The sequence below is a fragment of the Carcharhinus amblyrhynchos genome, chromosome 19, assembly GCF_965287045.1.
Source record: "Carcharhinus amblyrhynchos chromosome 19, sCarAmb.v2.hapA, whole genome shotgun sequence".
Classification (NCBI taxonomy): Eukaryota; Metazoa; Chordata; class Chondrichthyes; order Carcharhiniformes; family Carcharhinidae; genus Carcharhinus; species Carcharhinus amblyrhynchos.
In genome coordinates, this window is record NC_137342.1 from 17,684,975 (window position 1) to 17,699,192 (window position 14,218).

The window sequence follows — 14,218 nt, forward strand, 5'->3', positions numbered from 1 at the left end:
GCGAAGGGGCCTAACATTCAGCCATTACATCTTGCCTGAACCCAGCTGCTTCAGGTTTATTGTTTATTAATTGAAAAATGTTTGTGCAATAGTGTAAGAGTTTGAAGCTCTCATGATCTTATTAAGTTGGAATTTGCACCAAAGGTTCACCCTGGGAAGCTTGCCTGCATTATCTTTGCTCTTAGAATTTGGCCAGTTTGATTTAATTTTAACTCTGAACTATCCAGCCCATTGCAGGCTTTTCTTTACTCCCTGATATGTGCCCCAAACCATGAATCTTCAACTAAATGCAGGTAGGGATTTCATTGGGCGGTGCAGGCTACAGCTTCCAAACTGCTCCAATTTCTACCCTTCTTACGTTTGATCTTAATGATCTCAGAAGTGAGAAATTCAGAACTCATATACAGGACTTTTTTCTCTGCCTAGAATGGTAAAAGACCACCCATAACGCTGTCTATTGATTCTGGAGCCCTGGTATTACAAATTTTGAGTCCTGTTGGGTTCAGTGCCATTGGCCAGTCCAATAACTGAGTCTTGCATGTGGAATGGAGTGAAAGATCACTGCTAAAATCTTTTAAAATTAATAAAATGATTAATGGATATAATTATAGAATCACATAATTCCTACATTGGAAAAGCAGGCCATTCAGTTCATCAAGTCTGCACTGACTCTCCAACAAAGCATTTTACCCAGACCCTATACCTGTAACCCTATGTATTTTAACTGTTAACCCAGCTAGTCTTTGGAACTAAGGGACAATTTAGCATGGCCTAATCACCTAATCTGCACATCTTTGGACTGTGGGAAGAAACCAGAACACTCAGAAGAAATGCACGCAGACACGGGGAGAACATGCAGACTCCACACAGACAGTGACCCAAGGTTGGAATTGAACCCGGGTCCCTGGCACTGTGAGGCAGCAGGGCTAACCACTGTGCTGCCCATAATAATGAGCCCCTTGTGTCTGTATTGGATACTATGACTTGCACAGTTTGCAACATGCATTTCTCCTATTGTTTGGAAGTTAGACTGAAAAGTGCTTCAATGAGACAGGATACAACTATGAATTGGCAATCTTTACACAAAATCAATATGAAATACATTGATTTCATTTCACTGTCAGCAACATGGGAAAGTAACAACATGAATCCTTCTTTTGCTGTAATGCGCTAAACTCACTTTGGCCAGCAAATCCTGGTCCAAGGTACATTAACATTTCTCAGTTCAGGTCGTAAGTGCTCAAGCCTATGTGAAATCGCTCCCAGCCTCTCTCCTTGTGCCAGATTTGGAACATGTTTACTCCACAGAGAGAAGATTCCTAAAGCTTAAACCCTATCCCGCACACAACCCCTGATTTAATGGATATAATTATAGAATCACATAATTCTGACAATGGAAAAGCAGGCCATTCGGGGGGGTGGGGGGGTGGGGTGCTTATCAAACAGCCAGTAAGAATCATCATCTTAAATGAGGATCTCCTCTCCTTGGTGTGAGCGACAGAGAATCTACATTACTTATTTCACTTGAATCCTTGCCATTCTCAATGCATGAATACTTTCAATAATTCAAAAGTGTGTGACGTCTCAAATCAATCTGATATGCAAACAATTTGGAGATGGCTGGTATTCTGGAAAATAGACCCAAAGCAACTTCAAAAGATAATGTGTGTGTTTCTGGGAGATCTCCCCGCCCCCGCCAGCCCTTGAAAACTGAATTTAATTTCATGACAACACTTCAATATGAAATGACCTGAAAATTTGTGCTAGACCGCTGTGCCACCATGTCACCCATAATAACGAACCCCTCAAATACCTACTTAGATAATGTGCATAAAATGACACTTACATTTCCCAAGGCAAGTAATTCTTCTGCAGGATGCATTCTACACACACCACTGAAGAGAGGGGTAATCCTACTTTTAAACTCTTTGTGACATACACGGAAAAGGCCAGCACCGTCATTCTGCTGTTGCCGAGGTCAGTGGCATCTTGTCAACACCAGGTTAGTGACTGTCACCTTGTCATCCTTTGAAGCATCCTAAAGACCCAAGCTTCCACCCCAGCTTCTTTACACGGAAGAGCGAATGCTCATTCATTCTTGGTTCCTCCTTGTCTTCTGAAGATCCAGCACAGTAATGACTGACACAAAAGGACGACAAAATGATGGTGATGATGAGGAGGAGGAAGAACAAAGAATTACTACTTCTTGGATGAATAAATGATAGAAAGAATGGTGAATCAAGAGGGAGGTGATAGTGGAATCTGCTCAAAATTTTTGTCCCATGTTCATTTGCTCCAACCCTCCGCATTTTACCTTGTGTATCACTCACAGACACCAGCTTAGTTACTTCCCACCTGGGGTAAAATAATGCAACATTAGTGAGAATGTGTCTTTTGATGATTCACAGAGAAAGAGGACAGGAAGTGTGCGAAGGTGTACTAGATTCCTACAGAAGCAAAGGAGAAGTACTTTCTTCTGCAAAAGGTGCATTCAAAAACTAAGTTTTAAGATTTTAAATAAAAGTATTTTTGATTTTGTGTCATTTGCCTTGTTAGCCATCATATTTCGTAATGACACAGAGATCTGTAAAAGACTAAAATATAATGAACCCAGCTTACAGTGACAGATTGTCAAGCAAATAAGTTATTACATTTATAGTTTTGTGCATATCATGTACATGTTTCACATGAGTGGTAAAATGTTGGGGACAAAGTGAACCCAAAATTCAAATTACTTTCTCTACAACATTATTAAGTACAGAAATATTTCCATGTTTTTGTCTGAACATAAAAAAAACAACTATCACAAGACTCCACCTGTCTTTCCTATACAAGGTAAGGCTGACCTATGGCATTGGGCCAGGAAATGCTTCCAGTTGTTGAAACAAAATGCACAGTATTTATCCCCACCACAGCACTAATCCTTCTTCTGAGATATGTGACAGAATATTAAGAGGGGCTGAAAGCATTTTGCAATGTTCAATCGTATTGGCTCATCTAAGCGAGAAGCACTTTGAAAATAGATCCTGAAGAATTATGCATGGTGGAATAAAGAAAGCAAGGAGATTGCATCACTTAAGTCCCTCAATAGAAACATCACTGACCGAGATGAACAGATGTTACGTTGTCCTGGGTAGAATCCTATCAGGAGCTTCACTCATGTGAAACAACTATTTCTGAAAAAGCATTAGGTGCAAGTGATCGACTTGACACCATTGACGGGTTTGATATACAGCTTTCTGTAAAAGGTGTTTGAAAAGGCAATCATCCCCTTAGCATCAGAAAAGACAATTGAAAAAGATCCAACTGAGGAATTGAAACAAGGTTGTGCTTAAACATCTCCATAATGCCTTGCTTTCCAATAGGAGGATGACATGAAAGATGCTAACACCATTCAATTGCACAAGGACAAAGAAAATCAGACTGTCAACTGGAGGGAAATAGGAATAGGAGTAGGAGTAGGCCATTCAGCCTCTTGAGCCCACTTTACCATCCAATAAGATCATGTTGATCTGTGGCCTAACTCCATGTATCTACCCTAGGTCCATATCCCTTGATACTCCTGCTCAATAAAAAATTGTTGATTTTAGACTTAAACCTAACAGTTGAACCAGAATCCACCTCCGTTTGAGGAAGAGAGTTCCAAACTTACATCTGTCTCTGCGTTATGAAGTATTTTCTAACATTCTCCTGTATGGCATGACTTTAATTTTTCAACTATGGACCCTGGTTCTAGAGTTTTCAACTAGTGAAAATAGTCTATTTTTAGTCTGTCCTCCCTGTAAATATTTTGTAGACTTTAATGAGATCACCCCTTAACTTTCTGAATTTGAGAGAACAAAAGCCTAATTTATCTAATCTCTCCTCGTAACTTAACCCCTGAAGTCCAGGTATCATTCTTGTAAACGTGCATTGAACTCCCTCCAGACCCAAAACATCCTTCCTAAGGTATAAAGTGCCTATACCTGCTCACAATAAGTGGGGTCTAACTAGGGAATTTCTCTCTGACATTTACATGGATCAGGTAGAAAGTGCTTGCTCACTGAGACATGATTCTTGTCCGAAAGCAATTGCAAGAAGTATCCGGTGTAATAAAAACTGCGTTGTTTGGCCTGTAGAAATTTTTCAACAGCATCTGATCTGGTCAACTGATGGGGTCTTTATTAAATACTGGAGAGAATTGGTTGCTCTGTTCTCACACAGCTCACCCCACCCTCCGTGGTCCTCAATATAATTTGCTCCTTCCATGAAGGTACAAACTGTCTTTAGTGCGATGATAATTCTGTTTCAAAATGCGTGGTAGCATTACCGTTCTACTGCTTTGTTATCATAAAATCCCTACCATGCAAAAGGAGGCCACTTGGCCCATCAAGTCTGCACTGACCACAATCCCACCCAGGCTCCATTCCCGTAATGCCACATATTTACCCTGCTAACCCCCTGACATTAAGGTCAATTTAGCATGGCCAATCAACCTAACCCAACACATCTTTGGACTGTGGGAGGAAACTGGAGCACCCAGAGAAAACCCACACAGACACAGGAAGATTGTGCCAACTCCACACAAACAGTGACCCAAGGCCGGATTAAATCCGGGTCTCTGGATCTGAGGTAGCAGTGCTAACCACTGTACCATCGTGCTAAGTACTTAGTTTATTGCTCCAAACAAGATCAGTTGGTAACCTCTTCATTATTATTCTGCACATACACCTACAATATTCCTTTATGCCTTTGTTAGCTGCTGATGAATTTGGTAAAACCATGCACAAAATTTACATGGAAATCAATAAAGGCCAATAGAGGATGAGCAAAGTGGCGTTGAAACTTCTGCCAGAAACTATGGCTTTTTCTGCCAATATAGTGCAGGACTTGAACAATAAATCAAGAGTGGGTCCCACCATCACCGACTGGGCAACCTCTGGTTCTCCCCGCCAGCATCATAGGCACTCCATGATCGAGGTGCCATTTCAAGAGAAGTCCCCAAGTCAGTGCGCTGGCATGATCCTCTTCCCCACACCCTTAAGCAATGCAGTCATCTGGCTCCCCTAGGAGGCTAGCCTTGTCAGACCTTGAGAGATCAGTTGGGTTTCACAGCGTTCTCTGGAATGCTGCCTTGAATGGATTTTCTGATGGGTGGAAGGGATGGTTCGGGCGTAGGCTTTATGATATGTTAATGAATGTAAATGATGTTCCTGACGCTGGGAAATGTGCCTCATCACTGACAAGGCAAGGGGACAATCGAGTCAAGTGTTTATACCAACTGAAAATGAGATTCTGGCCACCGTTCTCATGATAATTTCTGCTCCGGTCACACCCGACATGATCAGGAGTAGAAAGTCCTGGTCCATCTCTCAAGAAAGCAGTGATCATGGTGTAAAGCATGTTGAATGTACCAGGGGTTTTAACAGCTAACAGTATACTCGAGCTGTAGTCAGAGTTCAGCTCAGTGGGATTAGCTGTATTTAGTAACTTGTCCGTAGATGTGAAGCTAAGCTCTCGCATTGAAAAAGCAGCCTATTTACCCGCATGCCCACATGGCCATGGACTGTCACCGTCTTCCATAGGCCATCAGCTCCTTTTCAGCCAGAGGAACTAAAAAGTGGTCTGGCAGTTAAATAGCACCAAAAATAACTTTGCATCAGAAAACCACTGTGATTACAATTGAACCCCATTTCATAGAATAGAATCTCTACAGTGCAGAACCATAGAAAATTACAGCTCAGAAACAGGCCTTTTGGCCCTTCAGGTCTGTGCCGAACCATTTTTTGCCTGGTATCACTGACCTGCACTTGAACCATATCCCTCCACACCCCTCTCATCCATGAACCCATCCAAGTTTTTCTTAAATGTTAAAAGTGACCCCACATTTACCACTTTATCCGGCAGCTCATTCCACACTCCCACCACTCTCTGTGTGAAGAAGCCCTCCCTAATATCCCCTTCAAACTTTTCTCCTTTCACCCTTAACCCATGACCTCTGGTTTTTTTTCTCCCCTAGCCTCAGTGGAAAAAGCCTGCTTGCATTCACTCTATCGATACCCATTAAAATCTTATACACCTCTATCGAATCTCCCCTCATTCTTCTAGGCTCCAGGGAATAAAGTCCTAACCTATTCAATCTCTCTCTGTAACTCAGCTTCTCAAATCCCGGCAACATCCTCGTGAACCTTCTCTGCGCTTTTTCAACTTCCTTCCTGTAACTAGGTGACCAAAACTGTACACAATACTCTAAACTTGGCCTCACCAATGCCTTATATAACCTTACGATAACATTCCAACTTTTATACTTGATACTCCAATTTATAAAGGCAAATGTACCAAAAGCAGTCTTTATCACCCTATCCACGTGTGATGTCAGTATTAGAGAATTCTGTACCTGTATTCCCAGATCCCGCTGTTCAACTGCACTCTTCAGAGTCCTACCATTTAGCCTGTACTTTCAAATTTATTGGGGAAAAAAACCTTCCCGGGGGTCACTGGGGCCTACTTTCTGTTTCTCACTCCCAGTTTGAAAAAAAACCCCCCCAAAAAAAGTAAGGTAAAAATCCCTTGTACCTTCAAGCTTTTTGTAATGAACCTCCACTCCAACTTCAGCTCTGGAAACAATGAGGTCGAATCCTCTAAGGCAAACTCCTTGTAAAGGGAAAAAAAACCTTCCCAGGGGTCACTGGGGCCTACTTCCTGTTTTACACTCCCAGTTTGAAAAAAAACTCCAAAAAAAGTAAGGTAAAAACCCCTCGTACCTTCAAGCTTTTTGTAATGAGTCTCCACTCCAGCTTCTCCTTTGGAAATAATGAGGTCGAATCCTCTAAGGCAAGCTCCTTTCAAAGGGAAAAAAACCTTCCCAGGGGTCACTGGTGCCTACTTCCTGTTTTACATTCCCAGTTTGAAAAAAACCTCCAAAAAAAGTAAGGTAAAAATTCCTTATACCTTCAAGCTTTTTGTAATGAGTCTCCACTCCAACTTCTCCTCTGGAAACAGTGAGGTCAGAAGGAGGCCATTCAGCACATTGAGCCTGCATCAACCCCAACAATCCCACCCAGGCCTTATCCCTGTAACACCACATATTTACCCTGCTTGTGCCCCTGACATTAAGAAATTTAGCATGGCGAATCCACCTAACATGCACATTTTTGGACACTACCAGGCAATTTAGCATGGCCAATCAACTTAACCCACACATCTTTGAACTATGGAAGGAAACCCACGCAGACATGGGGAGAATGTGTAAACTCCATACAATCACCGAAGGCTGGAATCGAACCTGGGTCCCTGGAACCGCCCCTATTTTAATGGTAACAAGCAAATGGGCTATAATAATGATGCTGTGAGAATTCAGGGATTTCTGTGTGCAACAGCTTTTGAGATTGAAGCCCAATAAGCCATTAAGAAAGCTGGTCAGATTTGAGCTCCTTCACTGTCTTATCAGCTTAACAGGGGTTTTGCAGAAATATTATAGTTCAAATGGGATATTACCAAGACCGAACAGGAATGCAACTTTATAAATTTAGTTCACAAAGGAATTTTAAATCCTCATGATAAAGTAATTCCCGAGGAGACAACTCTGCACTGAAATATTGTTGCCCATATTTACTGCATCCACAACATTTGGAATCTGAATACTTCTGCTTCTTCATCAATTGCTTCACAGTACCTCTAACTATATTGATTTGATATAACCCAATTAAATATTCAATTCCATTGGTATTATGCTAAGGACATCAATGTGCTGATCACCAGGAGAGTAAATGTCAAACCATTATTTATTCAGCAAAGCTGTGTGAATAAGGCAGCTTGCTTGCATATCAAATAGCTAATGTGCACTTTCATCTGCAATCTCATGCCTGCCCGATTCAGTTCGCTGTCCATCCCCCATCCTCTACGCAGCAATGAAACATCGAGAATGTGTGTCAGATGATACAGGTAGACCAACAAGACAGCTTGTTTGAAGGTTAATGGCAGAGGTTTGAACATATAGTCTGTAGGTTCGGGACGACAAGGTTTTCTTACAAGGAGTCAAGAAACTCTTCCTCTCCCTCCATCTATGCTGCATAAATGATGCTTATTTTTTCAAAGAATGATCATTTTGAAGAATGAGATCAGAATTAATTCTCAGACATGTGATTTTCAAAGCCTTTGTTAGATTAATTCAGCCCTTTTATTGATGTCACGTCAACATGCCCACAAAAGTGCTCGACTGCGTTTATGTCTCCAATGTTTAATAATGACTTCCATTAGAGGGCTATGCAGATTGAATTTCCATTCACTTTAGCATATTTCATTTGTGAATAAGAGGTTTGTCATTTCTTCAGTGAAAGATATTAAGAATTGAAAGAAACATAAACTTTTAAAGTCACGGTTTGTGGTCATAAATTTGACTGGAGTATGAATTACTGTTAAACCCAAAGTGGGTGTAAATAAGTACATGTGTTTCACAAGACGTAAGAGCAAGCTTTATATTTTACACTTTTGTTTAATATAGCATTTGTCACTGCTGCCTTCAGGAAATCATTACATTATTATCGAAAGGAGAATTGAAATATCATCAAGGCAGGTTGGTGATGTGGAGTCTTTAGTGATTCGGTACAGTTCTAATCGAACTGAACTAATGACCCTTTGGAGGCTGAATAATAAAGGAGGCCTCTGGTTTCTGGTTGACTTAAAACTAGCAATCGACTGAGCTTTAAATTTGGGCACCATCATTGGCGTACTTTGCAACTGTAAGTAAATTTCAAGAGGTACTTCTCCAGATGTAAACTAGTGGAACTGGCTCCGGTAGGTGGGAGAAAGTGATTCTGTCTGACAATCAAATCGAAATGATGTGGAGATGCTGGTGTTGGACTGGGGTAAACACAGTAAGAAGTCTTTCAACACCAGGTTAAAGTCCAAGTCTATTTGATAGTAAACGCCACTAGCTTTCAGAAACGCCGTTCCTTTGTCTTTCACTCACCACTTTCCGCTCATCTGACGAAGGAACAGCGTTCTGAAAACTTGTGGGTTTACTATCAAATAAACTTGTTGGACTTTAACCTGGTGTCGTGAGACTTCTTACCATCAAATCGAAAACAGGTTTTGACTTTTAATGAGCAGGAAGTGGTAACTTCATAAGACAGTGAAAGAAATTGTGAAGCATTCATATGTTTATACATCCTGTTTATTTAATGTGCTTTTGCAGGATATAAATAATGACAAAATTACAAAATCTCGTAACTGGAAGCCCAAGCATATGTACAATTATTAGTTGCAGCGAGGCCACTATTTTATCCCCATACATTTTCATTTTGGTACCATGTTTACAGTGGGTTTTTTTTTTGTTTAAACTGTCAAATTACTACATACATGTATCAACAGTGAATAGGCAAAAATATGTACAAGAAAACCGCATTGTTTAAGTACTATAATACCGTATTAAAAGATTAACACTGAATTGAACTAAAATTCAGTCCAACCATACAATATACATTTGATTATCAATTACAATCCAAGCTCTAATAGTCACCCGTTAACTTATATTTGGGTGACCTTTATCAGTAAGCCCAGCTTAGTTTCTATATCATATAAAAATAATGTAACATTGAAACAACTTAAGACCATTATTACACAAGTTCAATAAGGATTCTAAAATAAACATTAAATTGGTTCACAATATGTTTTTTTCCAAACAGATGATGCCATTAGTTACCATCATTTTGTTTTTACAATGCTGCCTGTTCACACCAAAGTTAAATTCGAGCTCAAAGTGGTTCCAATAGGCAATGCAGCATCTCCGTCTTATACGCTGCCGCATCTTCGATATATATATTTTTTTTTGCAAACAATGAGAAACATTACGATTCTCATATTCAATAAACTTTGACCGCTCCAGGTAGTAAATCAGTTGATTGTGGTTTCACAGGTTTAAGTTCAAAAAACGTCGTGTGCTGCATTGTTTTGAAAGAAATCAGTCACAGATCTTAGTCTTTGCCTCAAGCGGAAGATGCATCACACTGCCGAGCAAGTCACTACTCGTGACATTTTGTGTTTTGTACTATAGAACAAAAATATATTCATTGTGCCATGTTTCATTTAAATCCGACAATCACACGTGCAGACAATATATTTTCGGAAATAGCTATTTCTTTTCCTCATCGGAAAAGCAACCTCTTTTGCATCCATTACTGTTACTTGGACTGCGAGCTCTCCAGTGCATTGCATGAATATGCAATATGCCTCCATCTATAATGCAATGCTGTTGGATTGCAGACATTAACACTTTCTCTATTGCACAAGGGGACCTCACTGCGATGGGCAATATTGGAATGATGGATTTTTTTTTCCCTAGAGAAAATCATTTCTAAAAATTAGGAACTTACTTCTTTTTGAGCCACTGGACAAGCTGTTTTAAAATTAGATGATTAATCTGAACACTGTTTAGAAATATGACTGAAACTGTAAAACTCCTTATTTTTTTTCTCTTATTTCCAAACATTCTTCATTCTTTCACATTTTAGGAGCAAGATGTCGTAAAAATCACTTACTGCTTACGTGAAAAATAATAAATAAAAATATTCTCATACTAAGATTTGTAGTACCGCGTTACCGAAAAAAAAATATAAAATCACTTTCAGTGCAGATCAGTGTTCCAAACAAGGGCAAGGGGGACCTTTGAAGGTCTGATTAATATTGTGAAATTTCCAGTAAAACAACAGCGAAATTCACAACAGTTGCCTAAAGCAGTTAGCGAACCACTAAAACAGTGCAGTCATTTCAAAACGAAAACAGTTATTGAAACGTGTCAGCTTAAGCCGTTTTTGACAATATCCCAAGACTGCAATGCATAAACCGTAGCTCTTTTGTTAAAAAGTGTTAGTCCAGAAAGGATTCGGAAAAAAAGCTCAGACTTGTTATCAGCTTTTAGCAGCATTCAATTTATCAGATGGGCAGAGAAGAGACCTTCAGAGTTAAAAGTCCACTGATTTCTTCTAAATCCGCGATGACCCGAAGAAGTTTGAAGAGAAAAGTTAGAACAAGACCCAAGAGCAAAATCTTGAAACTGCATCAGCTGCAGGCCTCCTGGTGGACTTTTTTTTAAAAAAATAAGTCTAAAGACAGTTGTCGTGTGTCAGTATCATTCCTGATGCTACAGTGAGAGGAATGACAAGGAAAAAGAGCAGCTTCATGCAGTGATGACAGTAACTGTGTAAAGGTCACTCAGCGAGTGCAGTTTTCCTCTCCACTGGGTCAGAGGTCGCCAGAGGAGACAAAATGTGCTGCCTGAAATGATTGTTCAAAAGGGTGCGAAGGCACAGACAAGAGGAGAATGAGACATAGCGTTTAGAATATTGTGGTCTCATACTTAGTGCTCATCGCCCTTTTTGATTCTTGCACAGGCTCCACAATCCAAGGTACATTAGGATGAGTCTTTTGTTCCAGAAGAGGTTGGTCGATCTGCAGGCAATGAAAGAAAGAGAAAAAAAGACAACCGCATTAGCAAATGGGGGTTTGATTGATTGGTGAAAAAATGACTAATAAAAATTAATAAACACACTCGAGTTTCGCCTCCACTAATCATCATGTGCAAATTCTCTTTGACATGAAGTTAGGCAACATTACATTTGTATTCTACTGAAAGAACCAGTAGTCACATTTCAATAACAGCAAAGTACAGCAGCCCCATCAGATGACTTGCTCAGCCATACGAATATTAAACCTGGCTTCCGTACGTACTGAACATAGCGGATGCCAGGATTTGAAGGAGGGGAACATTCCAACAAGTGCAATCTGCACGTACGCACGCACACATACACACACACATTTACATCAAATTTCAGTCATCTGAAATAAGCTAATTGGCTTTGTGTCCACCATAAACGATTCAAATAAAGGTTAAATCTAAGGTATAATCACGCCCTAGTGGGATAATATCTAATATACTTTGTTCCGTGATGTTCTTTTAAAGTAATTGAATTAAAAATAGATTTTTACTACACTGAGAATAACTATGATTTTTGTTTTACAGTACAATACAATTTGAGGGGTGCAGCTGTTGATCTAAATAATTACTGAAGTGCTTTGATTGCTGAAATGGCAATATCATGACTTTACGCAAATTATGTTTAATGACTATTTTAATGTCTTACATAACTGTTGGGTCTCTTTCAATTTATGGCTGAAGCTTTGCGAGCTAGGTAAATAGATTTACTGCATTGTAAAGGTTTGAAATGACAGTTCAAATGAATGTATTGAAAGTTTAGTGCTAAAAACTGAGTAACGATAATAATCTCAATAGTTTTTAGGTAATGTGGACTTTTACACCATTGGGAACTAGCCCTAATAAAGCAGATGACTTTTCACTTTTTTTTAGTCGATTCTCCAAATGATCATAGAACAAACAGTAACCCTGGAAGATACCTTTGACAGATGTAAAATAAATAGTAAAATCGATTGGTGGCAGAGCAGCAGAGTGTACAGCAGGTAAACCAACACAATGTGCAACTTCCCATATGGAGATTCCGTGATCTCAGGACAGGTACCGAGTGGGAGTTCAGCTGTTTCTGCACCAGATGAGTGGGGGAGCGGGTGGGGCAACAGGGAAGAAACAGAGATAGTTTCACCCCCCCAGGTCACTTTCGCACGCCACCTAATGCCCCATTACAGAGAGGCATCAGATTGCCCTGGCTTTAGGGTCACCTGCCCATCCACTCTGGCAGGTGATGGGGAAAATAGGTTGCAAAAAGGGGGCCAAAAGAAATAGAGAGAGAGAGAGAGAGACCTGGTCATATTCCAACCCACCACCATCACCACACCCCAACACCCCCGTCCCGTCCCACCCTGCCCCACTGCTGCACGATGCTTGGAAGTTTAGAAACGTGATTTTTTTTGTGCTCATTTTAAATTACACTATTTAGACGATTACAGCATAGGCCAGCTGCAAAAGACACGTACCTAGTGTTTTACAGAAACTGGTCTTTGATGAAATCATGTAAAAAAAGACCATTCGGTGTTGGTATCCGGCTTATTACCATTCTGCATCTCCTAGAGACGGTGCGATTAAAACTGTTAAAGGGGAAATCTCACCACAGCACAATTCATTGTTATTGTGCGTAAACAATACATCATTAAAAATACTAATAAACTATAGTGCAACTTGTACGTTCAGGCATTTTATCCATAACCCAAGTAAAACAAATATATTGAAGCACCTTCCACGAAGTCTGTGAGATACCAAAGTTACAGTAAATATAGCAACCAACAAAACTCGGAGGAGTCGGTGAGCTGCTTCACTGTATTTCTTTCAACTATTTACTTAGCATTTATTACTACAAAACCCATCATCTGACTCACAATTTGGTGGAGGTTTTTGTTTAAAGATCTGAAAACCTGGAAGGTGCGACTTAAGAGATTTTACTGCTAAGTGGGTTAAAATAAAACTTTTACATTGGTGTGACCAGACACACAGGATTCTAAAATAATACGCATCAATATGAATGAGAAATCAAATGTATATTTTATGCACTAAATATTCTGTTCATAAACCAAGCCTATTTACAACAAAAGCTGCCCAGTTATTGGAAACATACGCTGAAGCCACTTTTTTATAATAACCAGCAAAACAACAAGTGGCAGATTTAACAAGGTTAATACTGACGGCACATTTGCTATGCTCACTGCATGGAGTTGCTTATTGTTATATATGAAAACATTTCCTTTTTTAAGCTTGGGTGGCAATAACTCAGGACTATTTGAAAAATGCCCAATTAAGCTATTAATTTGCATTGCACTGTTAGTAAGCATCCTATAAGCCCCCCCACGCCACAAGAAGAATATCCAATCCTAATGCATTCAATTTTTAAAAGCATAGGTGGGGGAAAAAAAAACAAGATTAAAATGCTGTCAGAAAGGGAGCACATCCATAAGGACTACATTTCAGAATAATTTTAAATTTGGAAACTAAACTCCACCACTTAGCTTTAAACAATACAGCAGCTCAAAATTCCACAAGAATCCAGGTTGGAATTGGGTGTCCGTGGTCTATACAGAAACTCTTTGTCCAACTATAATTTCTGGTGTGTCAAACATTTTTTCCTCAAAGTAGGCAGTGTCTCATTACCGATGATTAATTTTAATGCCATCGGCTTCAGACCACCAGTTCGCTCTTTTTGGATTCTATACAATGTGAGAATGCTGGGTGTTCTGAAGGTAGCCCAGATGCTACGGAGGTAATATTGCAAAAACAAGC

The 14,218-nt window shown here is 39.8% G+C and overlaps 1 protein-coding gene across 15 annotated transcripts in view; it reads right to left on the bottom strand.

Annotated features, from left to right (window-relative positions):
- Positions 1-9,136: 9,136 nt before the first annotated feature.
- The window catches only part of anks1b (ankyrin repeat and sterile alpha motif domain containing 1B), an 833,073-nt gene continuing 827,991 nt past the window's right edge, over positions 9,137-14,218 (bottom strand). For 10 of the 15 annotated variants that reach the window (XM_080207311.1, XM_080207317.1, XM_080207316.1 and 7 more), the window contains 2 exons: positions 12,925-13,014; positions 11,329-11,427 (listed from right to left, as the gene is read on the bottom strand). In XM_080207311.1, the coding sequence (XP_080063437.1) occupies positions 12,958-13,014 (57 nt within the window). In that variant the 3' untranslated portion in view covers positions 11,329-11,427; positions 12,925-12,957. Of the gene's footprint in view, positions 11,428-12,924; positions 13,015-14,218 lie in introns of all 15 variants that reach the window. The other 5 variants (XM_080207322.1, XM_080207321.1, XM_080207323.1 and 2 more) reach the window with 3 other exon arrangements.